Raw genomic sequence first — 18,493 nt, forward strand, 5'->3', positions numbered from 1 at the left:
ACTTGCACATTCTTGCATGCTGCTGTCAGCGCTTCTCTCTTGCTATGTGTGAATTAAAACCAGTCAGACTCAGTGGCTGAAGTCCAAAGTGATGTGTAAGAAGCCATGAGCTATACAAACTGCTACATAGCAAGAGCCTAAAGATGTGTCTTCAGCATGGTGGTGGCACATCCCTGCTAGGCAGGGCAGATTTGACCTGCTAGGACACTCCCCAGCACGTCCCACCCGCCTACTCCCATACTCCAAACCCAGAGATCTGCTGTTGAGGCAGCCCCCAGGCTCCCTCAGCTCTCTAGCCAGAAACTGAGGTCCTGAGGATGAGCACAGAGGGGTTCCCAGGTTGGCCTCTCCGGCGCATTTCCAGGTTTGAAGCATGTGCGCGGGAGTGGATGTGTGGGTGCACACGGGAAGGCCCCGGCCAGCTCATGCTGCCCTGGCAGTGCATCCCCTCTGCGTGTCTAGAGTCTGCACAGACCTGACTTAAGCTTTGTAGGTGGAGGGAGCAGAAGACAAAACAACTTTTTAGCTGGTTACTTTGCCCCACCCCCAGCCTTCAGAGAGCTGCAGAATGCAGGCAAATTAACAGCAGCCTTTTTAACTGGACGGCTCAGATTGTTTTATTTGAAGACCACTCCTTTCTATACAGCCCTGTGCCCCTTGGCTAGATACAAAAGCAAGTGAGGCTTACACTGATCTCTCTCTGTCTCTCTCTCTCTGTCAATCTCAGTCAAAGTGAGGGAGCCTAGCAGCACCCAAAGATGGGGGTTTCTTCATCTCCATCAAAGGGAAGCCTGAAATGGCGAAGTGGTAGTGTGGCAGATCGATGGGAAAGAGAAATGCTACTGAGAGTCAATAAACATTTAAAAAAGGGAGAGGGGCTGCTTTAGGAACAGGTCTGCTGTGACCAGAAGAGATGGAGCCAGGGGCTACATAAGCCCAAAGCAGGAGAGGAACTGGGCAGTCTGGCCTAGGCAGCCGATGGAGGAGGAACTCCCGGAGGAGAGCTGTGAACGACAAGCCACTAACTGCAAACTGCAAACTTTGAGTAAGCCCAGAAGGGCTGGAGCTGGAATAGCCTGGAAGATACGGAGGGAGGCCTGGGGCAAAGGCATCTTGGCAGGAGCTGAACTGGTGGTTCAGGGAACTAATCTTTGAAAACTCATGGCGATTAGGGGAGGTCCTGAATGACCAGAAAAGGCTACATATAATAGTGCCTATATTTTTAAGAACGGGAAGAAGGAAGATCCAGGGAACTACAGACCAGCCAGCCTCACCTCAGTCTCTGGAAAACTCATGGAGCAGGTCCTCAAAGAATCCATTTCTAAGCACTTGGAGAAGGTGGTTAGGAGTAGTCAGCATGGACTCACCAGAGGCAAGTCATGCCTGACCAACCTGATTGCCTTCTGTGATGAGATGACTGGCTCTGTGGATGCAGGGAAAGCAGTGGACTGATGTACTTTGACTTTAGCAAGCTTTTGATGCAGTCTCCTACAGCATTCTTGCAAGCAAGCTGAGGAAGTACGGGTTAGATGAATGGACTGTAAAGTGGATAGAAAACTGGCTGGACTGTCAGGCTCAACAGGTAGTAATCAATGGCTCAATGCCTAGCTGGCAGCTGGTTTCAAGTGGAGGGCCCCAGGGGTCAGCCCTGAGGCTGGTCTTGTTCAATATCTTCATCAACAACCTGGAAGATGGGATGCGGCACACCCTTAGCACGTTTGTAAATGACACCAAGCTGAAGGGAGTAGCAGGTACTCCCTGGAGGGCAGGGCTAGGATTCAGAGAGACCTTGACAAATTGGAGGATTGGACCATAGGAAATCTCATAAGGTTCAATAAGTAAATTGGGTGCTTATTTTGCTGGGATCCTGTGACCCCATCTGACTTCCTGCCCTTTGGGCGGGGGGCTGGACTTGATGATCTCCGGAGGTCCCTTCCAGCCCTGATGTCTATGAAATCTATGAAAGGACAAGTGCAAAGTCCTGCACTTAGGACAGAACCAGTGGTGACACGTAGAGGGTGCACAGGGGTGCATGTGCACCCCTGTGAGCACTGGTGCACCCCCTGATGAGGCCATACTTCCGGCTTAGGCAATGGGTGGTGGGGCAGGCGGGAACATCGGTGCCCTCACTGTGAGTGCCGGCCAGGGAGTGGGAGCGCCAGATGTAGCACCGCGGCCACTTCTTCCAGGAGCCACTTCTTCCCAGTTGTTGAGTTTTGCTGTGGGGGGACTCCCCCGCCTCACCCCCCCAAGTCAGTGAGATTGGCTGCGGGGGGATCCCCCCCATTGCTGACTGGTCACTGGGGCCCCCCTGACTAAGGTGGCACCAGTTGCCCATGGACAGATCAATCCCATGCACCAGTACAGAATGGGGGTGGCTGGCTGGGCAGCAGCTCTGCAGAAAACGACCTGGGGGTGACAGTGGGCAAGAAGCTGAACAGGAGCCAGCGGTGTGCCCTTGCTGCCAAGAAAGTTAATGGCATCCTGGGCTGCATTGGTGGGAGTGGCGCCAGCAGATAGAGGGCAGCGATTCTTCCCCTTTATTGAACAGCAGCCTTCAACTCCCTGCAGGGGGGTTGCAAAGAGGATGGAGCTGGGCTGTTCTCCATGGTGAAGATGACAGAAGAAGGAGCAATGGGGTCAAGCTGCAGCAAGGGAAGTTGAGGTTGAGGAAGAACTTGCTCACGAGGAAGGTAGTAAAGCACTGGGACAGGCTCCCCAAAGCAGTGGTGGACTCTGCATGCTTGGAGGTTTTGAAGACCCAGGTAGACAAAGCCTTGGCTGGGATGATGTAATTGGGGCTGGTCCTGCTTTGAGCAGGGGTTGGACTAGATGTGACCCCTGAGGTCCCTTCCCACACACATTTCTATGATTCTATGAACTGCATTTTGCTTATTTTGGGGCAAAGTATACCCCTAATGGCAGAAGCCTCGCTGCGAGGCATGGGATAGCTGGATGGGAGGCTGCTGGGAAACACTGTTGTGTGAGTGCTACACTTGCAAATTGATCTGAACTAATGAGCCTTGGAAAAGTGACTGGGGGCAGCAGCTCCTGTGGACTGAACTGGGCTTACAAGCCCATAGGGACAATTTGAGGCTAACAAGGCCTCTGGGACTGGTAAAGTCTCTGGGACAGAAAGCAATCACGAGGCAAATAGGTCGGTGAGGCAGTGGCTAATGAGTAGTGGCTGAGGAGTTTGCACTGACTGGGCCAGAACTGGGAAAGCCCAGTGATGAGAGTTGTGGAGAAAGGCACCTGAGGGGTCTCTGTGGTAGAACTGATGGCTGGCGCGATTAACATTTAACAACAAGAGGTGGCAGGTGAACCAAGGAGACCATAGGGGTGCTGGTGTGGAAAGGAGCCAGGGGGTGACAGACTGCACCTTAGACACCAAGCAAATCAACTGATGAACTTCTTCTGGAGCTGTATTCTCCAGGAAAAAGCTGGCTGAGTTGACCAGAGGGTTTAAGCTTTGTGTCTCCCTTCCTGAGAAGCCTCCCAGTGATCATTTCCTTGGAGGAGGAGCAATGGAAAGGCCTTGTTCTGCCCTGTTTGTGTCTGGCCCTCATATTAACCATGGGGGTCCTACGCAGAGAACCAGGCTCTCTTGCTGCAGTGTTGGCCATCCCAAACTCATTACAACTAGTCAGATACACACACTGCTGACGGGACACTAGCATCAATTTGGAAGAATCCCCACAACATAACATTTACCTTAACTAAAGTCCAGGACACAATCCTCCCGTCAGATGAGATGGAGAAGAAGTTCAAATTATTGTCCATGTCGTCCTTCTGCCACTTGACCTTAAAAACAAACACACAGAGTTAGCACGGCAGCACTTCAGGCAGAAGAACTACCGAGCCCTTGGTAGGAGCAGTATCTCCACTAAACGGGTCTCCTTCCCCCGGGAGCCCTTGGTATTCTGCAGTAACACACCAGTGCTCCCTCTTGCCAGCGTCAGGGACCCGCAGAGGTAAGAGCAAGAAAAAGAAGGGCCGACATGATGCTGATGCCCCCGTCACTCACCTGCTCTGTGCCATGTGTTGCAAAGCCAGCCCAGATGCTATGGTCTGATCCATGCAAACAAATCCCTGCACACCCATGAAGCCCCACTGATAGTAGTGGGATGTTTACAACCACATGAAATCCAGCAGCTAGAGGGGCCCTCCTGTACACTTCAAATTGCAGGATCAGGGCATAAAGGATTTGCAAAGAAAGCTCTGCACCAACAAGTTCAACCAGGCCTGTAAATCATGAGCTCAAAGGGTGGTCCAAGCCTCCCACAGTGTGTAACAGTGACACACAAAACTCAGGCAAGGCAGTCAAAGCCCAAGGGCTTTCAGAGTTTCATCAAACTTGTGGCATTCCCCTCCCCTGGCAGGACAGGCCACTCAGCTTGGAGATGACGGCCACTCAGCTTGGAGAAGACGCCCCCTTTCCCTTCTCCAAAGCTGACTTTTGGCCAAAATAAGGTGCTGTGTCCTGCCAAACCTTGTACACACCGCCTTCCCACATGTTCTGCACAAGGCAGGGGAAGGCACTTTGCCTTGGAGCTTTGCCCTCTCAGCAATGGCTTCCAGCAGCTGTGCAGTGTGGAGAGGCTCCTCTGCGCTGCATTCAGGTCCCACTGGGTCAATCCCAGTAGCCTTACTAGGCAGGGGTTAGATGTTGCATGGGAGAGAAGAGCAGCTACCCCAATCACTTGCTAGAGACCCTCAGAGGAATAGCCTGTTCCTCACTTGAATGCACCTATGTCAGCTTGCACCGTGACCAGCACTCCAGGGCTGTCTCCAGTCTGATGGAGGCCTGGTAACCCAGGTGCTGGCTGGCTCTCTTGGTGCAATCTCTAGTGGAGGGGTGCCCTCCACTCTCACAATCGGTCCCCACCTCAGGAGCCACGAGCCTGGAGACCCCCTCCGCATCATGGTAGGGGAGGAGTTGGCAGCTCATGCAGCCGTCCTCACTGTACCTTGCAGCTGTTGGCTTGGCTTCCTTTGCAAACATTAAATTAATCCATTTAAGGATTAAACATCCTTAAATATTTTGCAGGGGACTCAGACATCATTTCCTGAGTAAACTGCTCTTTATCACATGTATCCAGGTCCCAGAGGAGTCCACGAGTAGGACAGGGCCCCACATGAGGTCTCTACTGAAGCAGGTTTAGCACCAAGGGGTGTCACCCCTCCGCAAAGGGCAGCAGAGGGGCTGGAGCTAACGGGCTGCGCCGGGGATAGAACTTCTCTTGTTAACATGTAAATCCTCCTCCGTGGTTTCGAGTCTCGGCAGCGTAAGAGGATTTGCCTTTTCAATGCGACCGTGCAGGGAGAGAGATCAGAACGTGGATAAACGATCGGGGGTTTGTCGGAGAAACTGCAGCTGGACTGAAAGTGCCGAGATTGCTCTGATTTCCCAAACTAGAAATTCAATGAGAGTGGGGAGTAAAAGATGATCTGCCACCAGGTCTACCCACTCCCACCTCCACAGGCATCCATCAGCTGAGCACGGGCACTATGACTTACAAAGCCTGCCCTTGTGATGTCCAAGGTGTATTTGTCTCTGTCCAGATACAACAGTCAATGTATTTCTCTAACCGTCACATGTTATAAATGAATCTGATTATCATAGAGGTTACCAAATCCTTCATTTAGGACAATCTAGGTGGTATTGTCAAAAAGAAAAAAAAGAAGCAGGTTTCTCAATACTATCATTAGAGGTATTGGGTTTGCTGGTACTGCTCTCATGGGGGAAAAAATCATTGATCTTATTAAAAAAAATTGTGTGTACGATGAAGTCTTATGGAGCATGAAAATGGAGTGAGGGACTTGCTGAAGAAACATTGATGCTGTCATGAAAAGGTTTCTACCTAGAACATGCTGTTCTGAGGAAGGAAAAAGAAAAGTGGAGGAACTCCACATTAGCATCTGTTGATATGCTACCAATCTGGCTGAGATATGACTGCAGACGAACTGATCGGGTGGCATATGGCTTAAGATTCCCTTGATCAGGACGGTTATGAGTGGTAGGTCACGGACAGCAGGTATCAGCAATGCTCCCCGCTGCTCCACACAGAAGGAAGTGCACAATGCAAGATGCCAACAACAAGAAAGGGCCAGCGACTTTGTTCCAGTGGTGCACGGACACTGTTTTCACAAGGCTAGGAAATGGGCACCCGCACTGAGAATGGCTGCTCCACGACCATCGACGTGTGATGCTGATCCCTTGCTGCCAACGGCTGGCACTGCTGGGTACTCCCTGGGAACCCTTGACCCAACACTGAAAACGTTTTAGGTGCTAGTGAAGTTGTGTGGCCCAGTTCTTGGTAGGCAGAAATTGTGACGGAGAGTGTGTCCCAGCGGTCTCTCCCACCCTCTGTAGCACCTGCCTCACCCGTGCCAACAGGTAGGCTGTTTCCAGAAGGAAGGAGATGCTATGGGAATGTGTTAGCAAACGCCTCTAAGAATCTGGCCCTTGGTAATGGAGGGGTCCCTAAACGTATTTGGAATCGCAGGCTTTTTCTCCCCTGCCCAAAGCATTAGGAAAACTCTCCCTTAGCTCAGACACATCCTCTTCAACCCATCTCCTCAAGCAGATGGGATAAACAGGTAAGCCTTGTAGCATGTCCTCAAGGCAAACTGACTCAGGCTGCAGTAGGAGAAGCAAATTCCCGTGTTGCTGCCTTCTCATGGGAAGTACCTGTCACCACAATTGGGCTGTTTAAACCTGAGAGTCGTGAGCTCAAGTGCTCTGCTGGACCAAATACACCGAGACATGGCTTCTAAGGGAGCAAGGGCATGAAGCATTTAGGACACAGAACAAAGCGATCTGAACGGTGCGTGGAAGCCAGCTGCAGGGCACCGCACAGACGTCAGGCACTCCTCGCGAGAGGCATCACAAGGCATGATGGCAGCTGCACAGTGCATTTGCAGACGTGTCAAGGAGTCTTCAGGGTTCGCCCCGAGCAGCACACGTTAGCAATCCCATCCGGAGGCGATCAGCAGACGGAGAGCTGTGGCGCAGCCCACATCTGAGAAGGTCATGATTGTCCTTTGTCTTCCACAGCCTGGGACGCTGCCCTAAGCTAGAGAAGTTCTCACCTGCCCTGCACTTCGCACACTCTGCACCCACAGAAGCAGCTCTCCCTCTCGGGTCAGAGCAAGCAAGTCAAGGCCAACGGTGTCTGCGCATAAACGAATGCCGCCCCCCACCCCCCCATGGAAGTTAGCTAGAATTTCAGAGTGCTGAACAGGCACCAGCTCTTTCAGGCTTCCCTCACACATCAACCCCTCCACAACTTTGCTGGCTTGTGGGCTTTCTTCTCTGTTCTCTGAGTGCTGCGAGCATTCATTAGCTCAATGTACAGCCTCCCACTATACATGAACAGCCTCGTATGTCTGTTCAGCACAGCCTCTTGCTCCCCTACCGACGTTCTGCGCGTGCGGGACAAGCCTCCCTTCATTATCTGCTTCCATGCTGGGTGTGCCCTGACAATACAGGTTTTTTTGCACACTGGGCATTTTTTGTGTGCGTGCTGGGAAGTTAATTTTGTTAGTTAAGCATGGGACAATGATGTCAGCAATTTAGCAGCAGGATAATACACACAAGTTTTGCTTACCACATGTTAAATGAAAAAACGCATCTGAAGTGTTTATAAAATTATTTACAACCAAATGAGAAGTTTTGCATCTAGGGACACTTTAAAAAATCAAGTATTGTGTGTATTGCAATCATGTCTAAGAGCCCTGGTTATGGAGGAAGGATCCACTGTCCAAACTCAGTACAAATTTCATCAAGGCATTACTGTCTTTTTTCTTTATTTATGTACGCCAGGGTGCTTCTCCCTCCAGTGGAAAATACTGACTGGCTCCGGACAGAAAGAAGAAACAGGGAGAAAATATGCACTTGGCCTCTCCAGACTCTTCTCTTTGTAAAATCATTTTTGAAGTCTATTGATATATTTTGTCTTTATTTACTATTAGTTCAATTTTCCACCAAATTTAAATTTAGTAAAAGTGAAGGGATTTTTCCCCATGCTTGCCAATAGAACATGCTTCAGGACTTTGCTTTAAGTTTTACACCAGGGGTGCGCAATTATTTTGGGTGGAGGGCCGCTTACTGAGTTTTGGCAAGCCATTGAGGGCCAGATGACAGGCAGCCAGGGGCAGATAAATATTAATGTTCTGAATTTTTTAGGGGCCCCGCGAGCCAGATCGAATGGCCTGGCGGGCCGCATCCTGCCTGCGGTCCGCATTTTGCCCACCTGTTTTACACAAACAGCCTGTCGGTTTTCTGTTTTTAAAAAGTGATTATACTTTCTCCTGCAGTTGTTCTCCTGCAGTTGTTTCAAGCCCAAGTTGCAGTCCTGGGCCAGCACATGAGAAACTGAATGTCAAATTGACTAGAATCAGACAAACAAAACCAACCAGACAACCCAGAGACATGCAGAGTACATAAGGAGAAGAACAGAAAAAAAGAAATGAGATGTCATTCCAGATGTGAATCCAAATGCAATAACAAGCAAGGACATTTGCTTTTCCAGGTAATGGGTATTTTAACTTCATCTTTTAACTCAGTGCAAAATTAGCCTGCGGAATTCGTTGCTACCAGATAGCCGAGGCTACAGTTTAGCAAAATTCAAAGACTTGATGACTATTTGTACAGATAATGGGAAAGCCTGCAGCTAGACTAGCTGGGTTAAAAGGAAAACAAGGAATCCAAATCTTAAAGTCACAGGCTGTCTGTAGACGTGCTCGTTCACTTTAACTACACCTTGTTGAATGAGCTTTCTGTAAAGTGTCCTGCAGCCATTTTGAAACATGGAGGGGCTTAATACACGTGATGGTGAGCCATTCTAATTAGAGCGGCAGTCTAGGAACTGTTCTAATTAAAACACTCCACCCCCACCTGCAAGCACATGTATAGACAGCTGTAGAAAACGACAGGCTACAATGGGCCTCTGGAGGTCACATCTATTCCAACTCCTGCTCAAGGCAGGATCACCCCTATCCAAACCATCCCACACCAGCACCTCTCAAACGTATTCCTAAAGCCCCACAAACAACCCTGTTGAACAACTACAAAGCATGTTGCCTAAAACATCAAGAGCATCCTAAACCACCGCAGGTAAAGCAAGGGGAAGAGGGCACTGTCAATAGCCCACCACCGCATGGCTTGTTAAAATACATTTGAAAGAGCCAAGGCAGAGGGCCATGCCCCCCGCTATGGAAGAAGGCAAATCCACCCTCCCCCTGCCTCCTGAGGCCTTACCGATCTAATCACGGGATCAAATTCCTTCCTGACCCCAAATGTGGTGATCAGTCTGACCCCAAGTAGAGAGGCAAGACCCTCTAGCCAGAAGCCTCTCACTCACCACTGATTATGGTAGCAAGAAACATCCCCAATATGTGGGTTATTTACTGACGGTGAAGAGAATACAAGCTCCTTGCCGTGAACCAGCTGGTACACACTGTAGCAGAGGCGGTATATCAGATGAGGCCCCCCACTTTACCAACTTGCTGCGAAAATTCCCCGTTTCTTTAAAAAAAATGCTGGGTACATTTAGTTGGTGTGGAGCTTAAGGATGGTTGTCGCTGGCTTTGGCAAAATGCAATTGGTCCGATCACCCCTGCGTGATTTCAGTGCTTTGCAAGCAGCCATGACAAGACTGACAAACCGTTTTCAGCAATGGAGTAAATCCGAATAAGGCATTGCTAGAACCAGCATTCACAGACACTAAGGCCTGACAGGACCCCTAGATCACGAAGTCTGATCTCCTTATATCCCAGGCTGGTGGCTCCATTTAGATCCCCTGTACCACTGGGGGCCAATCTTTTGTGCAGGTGTGCCACAGATTAGCCCCACATCCCAATGACTCCAAGATGAACACGGGCCGGCAGGGTGGGGAAGCAGTCAGGAAGGCCAACCGCACCTTGTCCTGCATCCACAGATGCATCTCGAGCAGGGCCAGGGAGGTGACTCTCCCCCTCTATGCGGCACTGGTCAGGCCGCAGCTGGAGTCCTGCATCCAGCTCTGGGCACCGCACTTCAGGAGGGATGTGGGCAGCATGGAGAGGGGCCAGAGGAGGCCGCTCGCATGGTCAGGGGGCAGCAGGGCAGGCCCTACGAGGAGAGGCGATGGGACCTGAACCTGTTCAGCCTCCACAAGAGAAGGCCGAGGGGGGATCTAGTGGCCTGTTACAAACTAGTCAGGGGGGATCAGCAGGCACTAGGGGAGTCCCTGTTCCCCCGAGCGCTCCCAGGAGTGACCAGGAATAACGGTCACAAGCTGGCAGAGGGGAGATTTAGGCTAGATATCAGGAGGCGCGACTTCATGGTCAGGGCTGCTAGGATCTGGAACCAACTTCCAAGAGAAGTGGTGCTGGCTCCTACCCTGGGGGTGTTTAAGAGGAGGCTAGATGAACACCTTGCTGGGGTCGTTTCACCCCAGTGCTCTTTCCTGCCATGGCAGGGGGTCGGACTAGATGATCTACTCAGGTCCCTTCTGACCCCAGAAACTATGAAAATATAAAACTATCCTCCCCAAGTGCCACTCTAATCTCTTTCCCTGCCCAATATGTTGCTCTACTTTCTGCTTCATGCCCAGTTATCCTTGCCCAATCTGCTGCTCTGCTTTCTGCTTCCTGCCCTGTTGTCTGTGTGTTTCTTGCCCTCTCTCCCATCTGCTGTGCATCACACACAGAGGCTGCCCAGGCCACTTGTGGCTCTCGTGCTGCCAGTTGGCCACCCCTATATGAAACCTAAAGATTTAGTTAAGACAGACAGTCCAATCCCCCCAAAAATTAACTGTTTACTATGGGAAGAGGTAAGGAGAGAGAACAGACAACAGCTGAGGTTCCTGCAACAGAAGGGGATTCAATAGGTAGCACACACCAAGATGGTCCTAGCAAGTGCTAGGAAAAAAACCCCTCCGGGTCCTGACCATGTGACTTGGGGACAAACTCCTTCCCAGTCCCAAATCTGGCAATCAGATTGGTGCAGGGCTGGAAAGGAACCCTGATTGCTCATGTACTCCACCCGCCTCCCCGCCTGAGACAAGACCCCAAAGTACCCGGACCATCCCCAAGACATGTTTCTCTAATTTGTTATTAACCCCGACCCAGTCGCATGGGTTCCACAACCTCCCAAGGCAAAACTGTTCCCAGTGCTTCACTGTACTTACAGTTAGAAAGTCTTTCTTAATATCTCGCCTAAATCTCCCTTGCTGCAATGAAAGCTGATTATTTCTTGTCCTACTTCTAGCAGACACGAAGAACAGTTGATCATTGTTATCTTTATAGCTGACTTCAAATACGAAATAGATGGTTATCATGTTCTCTCTCCCGCTTCTTTTTTTCTACACTAAATCATTCAATCTTTCTTTACAGGCCATTTTCTAAACATTTATCTTTCTTGCTGCTCATCTCTGGACTCTCCAAATTGGTTGCATCTCTCTTAAAGGGCATGGCTTGGGACTGGGCACATTATTTCAAGGCAGCCCTCACCAACACCAATCAGAACACTGTATTTTCTTACCCCCAGTAAGACATGCCCGTTGGCGTTGGGAAGACAGAATGAAGCGGGGAAAAGCCTTTTCAGAATTATGGCAGCGTAGAGCAAGGACAGAGCCTCATTTTCAGTTCACTCACCTGCTCTTTCTTGATTAAACAAAAATTGAAACCCAAGCAAGCTGCTGCTAAAGTCTGGTCTCTATGGGTGGATCTAGGGTTTTGAAAAGAGCTATAAAAACCGCGAGGCTGTAAAACAGGAGAGAAGAGACCAGGAGTAGCTAACAAAGTGCAAAATTACCAAAACAAAGGTTAGCTTGATTAGTAGAAGATGAAGAATATTTAAAAGGAGAGGTGGTCATTAACACCCAGGAAGTAAAGAACAATGAGCCATCAAGCCAAATGACTTCCTCAGCTGCCTGAATAGAAACGTCACTGCTGCTGCCAGGCAATTGGATTGGAACAGGAATAAAGTAGGTTGCTTCTGTTCCAAGAAGAAAGAAATCAGCAGCCTCGATTAAGAAATACTCTCTAATTTTGGAGGGCTGATGTATAGGGAAAAGATGTGTGTGGATGCAAGGAAACATCATAATTATCTCCCATGCTTTTGCAGAAATGTGTGACATCCCCAAGTGACATTTGCTGCTTGTGCAACAGCCTTGTCCTGACATCTCATTCACTCTGTGGTCCAGTAGAATCTGATTGTGCCCTGCCGCTACTAGACCACTTAGTCCCCTTCTTGTATTTGTGCACACGAGTCGTCCTTCCTAAATGAAGCACTTTGTACTTGTAGTTGTTGAATTTTATCGTACCGATTTTGGACCAATTTATCAAACTCATTTTTAATTTCATCTAACCTAATGCAGTTGAATCCACAGTGCTTGCAACTCCTCTCAGCTTGGCGTCACCCACAAGTTGTATAAGGGTACTTTCCATTCCATCATCCAAGTTAGTGACAATATTGACTACATGGAGACCCAGGAGAGGTCTCTGTCAGACATCAGCAAACATGTCCTGACAGTTGGACAGCAAATCACTTGCAACTATTCTAGGAGCCTCTTTTTAAACTAGTTGAGCCCCCAGCTGAAGGGGGTTACATCTAGAGAATACTGCCCAAGTTTGCTGAAGAGAATGCCATGTGGGACAGTGTCAAAAACCTTATGGAAGTCTAGGAGAGGGGTGTCAAACATACAGCCGGTGTGGGACGTGACCTGCTGTGGAATTCAGGGACCTTTGGCCCTGCAGGTCACAGCCACTGCTGCCTTCAAACCAGCACTGTGCACCCAGTCCTCTTCCTCTCCTGGACCTCTTGCCACCACTGCCATCTCTAGACCCCTTGCCAACACCACTGCCAACCCCTCACCACCTCCAGACCTGCTCACTGCTGGACCCCTCACATGGCAGCCACCCCTGTGCTCCAGGCTGCAACCGGTCCGCAAGGAGCCCCATGGTCTGGATTCAGTCTGGGTCCCAAGCGAGTTTGATACGCCAGGTGTAGGACATTATGTCTGCTACTCAACTGGGCCAATTAACCAGTCAAAGCAGGACATTAGATGGGGTTGCCACTTGCTCTTAACAAGCAAGGTTGGTGTCTTCTTTTCACCTTATCCTCTAGGTATTTGCCAGCTCTGATTAATTGGCTCTTATATCTTCTCTGGTAGTGAAGCCAGGCTGACTGATCAACCCTTTCAGAAGCCCTTCTGTGGCGGGCTGGGTGAGGAGAGGGGTCATTGCCCATTCCCCTCCTGAACTTCCTCCCAGGCCAGGGTATGTGATGCTCCCTCATTTGGCTTCAACTTTAGAGTCCTCACCAAGCATAGTCCTTTACCCATCTCTCAGGCTCAACTTCTCTTCAGGCTGCTCTGTAGCTTCAGCGAGTTCCTCCTACCCTCTTCCCTTTGGGGCTGTATGGTCTTCCCAGCCAGACGTCTATCTGGGTCTTGAGCTGGCCATCCTCCACCTAGCCAAGCAAATGACCCCGATTCTTCCTCTGGTTCTCTTATCTGTAGCCCTAACTGGGCTGGTCTCCTCATGGGACAGCGCCTGGTTGCCTACTTAACAATTTACCGGCTCCAGTCAAGGCCTGAAGACCTCAGCAAGCCTCCTTCCTTTGAATACTAGCAGGACTATTCCTATAGCAGGAGCCATCTGCCCCCTACTAGGAGCAGTCTGCATTGTGCTGCTGTCCTGCCACTGCTTGGCTGAAAATGAGCATCGCCAAGAACCTAGGTGCCAGCATGTGATCTGCATGTTCATCTCTTCTGTGGTCTGTGGCCACATCAGAAAGCACGTGGTCTGCAATCACCTTGTGGGGGCTTCTGGTTACCCAGTAGCTGAGGGTCCCTCTTACCCATAGTCTAAGAAGCTACTGCCTGTTGGCGGACTCTCTCTGGTGGAAACAGCATCCCAGTCACATGTATTGCTGGGTGTTTCTCACCTCTGCATCCCTCCAGAGTCCCTGCATCTAGAGACAGACCCCCCCATCTTGCAGCTTTAACCTGCTTTCCCAGTTCCCAGATGCAGTATCTTACATTTGGTCATATTAAAATGCATCCTCTTGGATTATAACCATCTAACCAGACCATCCAGACCACTCTGCAACAGGGAGCTGCCCTCCTCAGTGTTTGCAACTCCACTGATCTTTGTGTATCTACAAACTTCTTCAACAAGGATTTTATATCACTAGATCATTAATAAAAAAATATTGGTTTTGGACCATGGACCAATCCCTGTGGGACCCACTAGAAAAAGCCCCACTCATTAATGTCTCACATTACCAGTTATATTTTGACATGTGTCCTGTAATGCAATATAATGCAGATTTTATTTTATAAAAATGTGATCCTAAAACAAATGCTTTGGATAAGTTTGAGTCAGCTGCTTTGGCTGACCAGAGGCTCAGACCTCATTAAAATAACTAACATTTCTCCCCCCAGATAAAAAAAAAAAATGCTAATGAAAATGAGTAAGCAACACAAAAGCCTTGCACTTAGTATAAAACAAGGCTTTGCGCAAAACAAAATAGGCTTAAAATGTGCTCATTTAAAATAAAGGTCTTGCATTTGAAACAAGCCTGCCCACATGGTGGGGTGTGCTTATAGAAAATAAAAGCACACGTGCAATCAATATTCAACTACGCACCTGAGGTTTTGATGTAATTCAATCATGTTGTAAATAATAAAAAGGTAACATGAAAAACATCCTTAATTTGTGTATACAGACTCCAAAATGAATCCTCCAGCAGCTCCCCACTGCCCACCACCATCTACTCACTTGCCTAACCCTGATTAAAGGCTAAGCTGGCAACAAATTTACAAATCAAACTTTGTGCATTTGACGGAGATGGAGTACTGCGTCCAGTTTTGGGCACCGCACTTCAAGAGGCATGTGGACAACATGGAGAGGGCCCAGAGGAGGCCACCCGCACGGTTGAGGGCCTGCAGGTAAGACCCTATGAAGACAGACCCCTATGTGGGGTCTGAATCTCTTCAGCCTCTGCCAGAGAAGGCTGAGAGGCGATCTTGTGGCTGCCTACAAACTCATCGGGGGGCGAGGCAGCAGGGAATACGGGACACTCTGTTTACCAGGGCACCCCTCGGGGTTACCAGAAATAATGGCCACAAACTGAAGGAGAACAGATTTAGATTGGACACAAGGAAGAAATTCTTTACGGTAAGGGTTGCCAAAATATGGAATGGGCTCCCAAGGGAGGTGGTGCTCTGCCCTACCCTGGAGATATTCAAAGGGAGATTAGACAGGCATCTGGCTGGGGTTACTTGACCCCAGCGCTCTTTCCTGCCTGGAGCAGGGGGTCAGACCCGATGATTTACCAGGTCCCTTCCGACCCTAGAAATCTATGAAATCTATGACCTTATGGAAGAGCCTAGGCAGGCCACAAAATGTGGAATCACCTGTATTGCCTGTATCCAGTAGACCCGTAATCCTATGTAAAAGGACAAATTTGATAAAAGCCTCCTATCCCTTAGAGAATATGCCGTCCACGCTTGCTGCACTCAGTCCTCCAGGAAGACACTCTTTTTTGACCAGGTGTGAATGCTGTCTTGGGCTTGTCTGAGTTTCCACTGGCTTGAGCAATGTAGCAGTCCTCCGGTCCTCCCTTGGGAACTTGTATGCTTCTTCCTCCATTTCGTTTGTCCTGGTTGTTCTCAGCTCGTGTCCTACTTGCCCTGGGGACATCTCATCATTGCCAGCTGTGAAGACATCTGTTGAGTTCTCTTATCTCTAGTGGTGACCTAGTTTCCAGTCTCTGGTTTCCTTGACTCACCTCGTCATTTGTTGCCTGCCCCTTCAGATGCTCTGGTGACGATGGAAGCTCGGTATCCAGAAACCCTCTTTTTCCCTGATGCTCTGCATGGTGGGAGGTATTTCTCAAGACCACAAACATATTGCTCATCACAGCCACCAGCTCGTGCTTCATGCTGATGAATTCTTCTGTCTTCAGACAGGAAAGAAAACACGGCAGTCACAATAACCGCTGAGTCTTTATCTTTGTGGAAGAGATAGTGCAGTTCCTCTGAAGGTAAAGCTCCAAATCCCAATGGCAATCCCACTGCCGGATGTGCCTTGCCTGCTGCTTAGTTGGCTTTTTTAACCTAGTTATGCTAAATCAGCTCTGCCTGCTTCTATCAGTCAGCAATCACTCAAAGACTAGGCGCTAGTTCAGGTCATACACCTGGAGCAACATGCTTGAAGATCAAGGCAGCTCTCCTGAAATCAATTAGCAGAGAGCTCACTTACTCAGCACCCACCAAGCACTAGACCAGCAGTGTCCTTATAGGCAAAGTAACTCTGCTGCTAGTTATTTCCTGCCATGGAGTGACAGCCCTCTAAATGAAACCCCTTCCATGCTGGGCTTCTGCTAACGGTGAATACTGGATGAGACCACCTACTTCACACTTTGACTGAGGGCTAAGCTATTGCAGCTTAGCTTTCACCTACCACAACATAAGACTGTGTGCATGGGTAATTATTGTGGGACAGCTCATGCACAGTAAATCCTTTCCCCAATTTTTATTTTATGGGCACTAAGTCTGTTCACACACTGTCTCGGTTTGCAGGCTGCTGGTGAGTAGGCCACAGAGAGAGCAAAATACCTGAGCACTTCATCTTCGGGCTGGAATTGAGGGACAGAATGGGGAGCTGCAGTATGGGCATAAGAGACGAGGTGAGCATAACACGTCAAGCTGGCAAACATTTGAAATGGCTACATAGAAATGCCAGGTGCATGGGGAATGCACCTGGAGGAGGTACAGGGCTCAAGGCCCAGCCAGAGAGATGATATAACCGGCATCCCAGATACCAGGTGGAACAAAATCTCAGGGCTGGAATCCCGGCAGGGAAGGGAACAGCCTGCTCGGGAAGAACAGGCAGGTCAGGAGGGAGGAGATATGCTGAGTGTATATGTGCTTGTTATACAATTCAGGAGAGACAGAGTTCATTGAATGCCTCTGGGTGGTAAATGAGGACAAGAGGAGGAGCGATGTCATGGGAAGGATCTCGTAGGGACCAGGAGAAGGAGGTGGGAGAGGCTTTTCTTTGAAACCACTATCAAAGTACCCAAAGAAAAGAACTGATGGTAACAAGGAACTTTTAGCTACCTAGCTACCTGTTAAAAAAGCAATATGCAGGACAAAAACAGTCCATCAAGTTCTTCAAATGTGTTGGGGACAATGTTTTGTTTCAGATGGAGAAGGAGGCTACCCGAAGTTCAGCTATTCCAAATGTGATTCTCACTTACCGGGAAGAATTGATTGAGAGGTGGACAGAAATCTGGGAGAAAATCATCATGAAATGAGGGAGTTCACTCTTCTAAGGAGAAAGAAAAAGGATATTCAGGGCAGCAGAATGAGGATAACGGACTTCAGAAAAGCAATGTTAAACAGGCTCAGGAAACTAGTGGGAAGAGTCTCTCAGGGAGATAAGCTTGACCTCTGAGGAAAGGCTTTGGCTTTGATTAGCCTTGAAGAGAGACGGCTGAGGAATAACATGATGATAACCTTTCAATATGCAAACAAAAGAGGACAGAAATCAATTATTATCCTTCCACTGAGGGAAAGACAAGAAAAAATCAGCTTTCAATTATAGCAAAGAAGATCTAGGCTGGATATTAGAAAACTCTCTCACAGCGAGGGTACGGAAATACTGGAAGAGGCCGAGGGAGTCGTGAAATCTCCCGTGCTGGAGGGTTTGGAGAAGGGGGCAATCCAACAGCTGTTGGGTTAGTCAAGGTGGCTTGAGCCCTAGTGCTGGGCAGGGGGGCGGACTATCGCTGGACAGTCTCTTGAGGCCATTTCCGACCCTCTCCGAGTCTGTAACACTTTCTCAGGTTCAGAAATTAATGTTCTGTCTGATTTAAAATGCAGCTTCACCTTTCAGGAGTCGCTTCATATCAAGTGTAACCACATTGTTGCTGCTTCATTCACTGTAATAGATTAGATTTCTTTGTACCAAAAAGCCGGTCTTATGACTGGGACTGGAGACTGATGGAGTGGCATAAATAAAAATTACTTCGATTTGTAAAGAAACCTTCGCAAATAAATGCATTGAGGAATGTTCTTGTGGTGGAAATCTGGATTTGCTTTTAAATGCAAATGTTTCAGCGATGACATTAATCTGCAGATGAGAGAACAGATAAGGCACAGCTGAGTACTCAGACGTGTTGCTGTCATTTATAGAAAAAATATGTTGACAGTTTAGTGCAGAATTATGAGCCATGATAAAATGGATCTGCTTGGTGCACTTATAAAATAAGCATGGTCCCTTGTTAGAAACCATTAATTGGATAATGTCTGAGATGAATGTCTTCCCAGAAATGGGCCGGCAGTGTTTAAATGTCCTTTTATACCATGTTTGCTTTGGGGAGGGAGAGGTTTAGACTGCAGGATTTACCCATTTGTCTTCTCCACCTCCAGAGGAATGAAGGGCTAGCCACAGGTCCCACTGCTCTCCTGTCAGCTTGTGCTTTCTTTAT

At 48.9% G+C, this 18,493-nt stretch overlaps 1 protein-coding gene across 3 annotated transcripts in view; it reads right to left on the reverse strand.

Annotated features, from left to right (window-relative positions):
* DNAI1 (dynein axonemal intermediate chain 1) overlaps positions 1-18,493 on the reverse strand; it is a 228,848-nt gene that overhangs the window by 105,733 nt on the left and 104,622 nt on the right. For all 3 annotated transcript variants that reach the window (XM_090037568.1, XM_090037567.1, XM_090037566.1), the window contains exon 14: positions 3,715-3,804. In XM_090037568.1, coding sequence (XP_089893694.1) covers positions 3,715-3,804 — 90 coding nt within the window. The remainder of the gene's footprint in view (positions 1-3,714; positions 3,805-18,493) is intronic.

This window comes from Crocodylus siamensis, chromosome 3 (assembly GCF_052110815.1).
Source record: "Crocodylus siamensis isolate JL-2025a chromosome 3, ASM5211081v1, whole genome shotgun sequence".
Classification (NCBI taxonomy): Eukaryota; Metazoa; Chordata; order Crocodylia; family Crocodylidae; genus Crocodylus; species Crocodylus siamensis.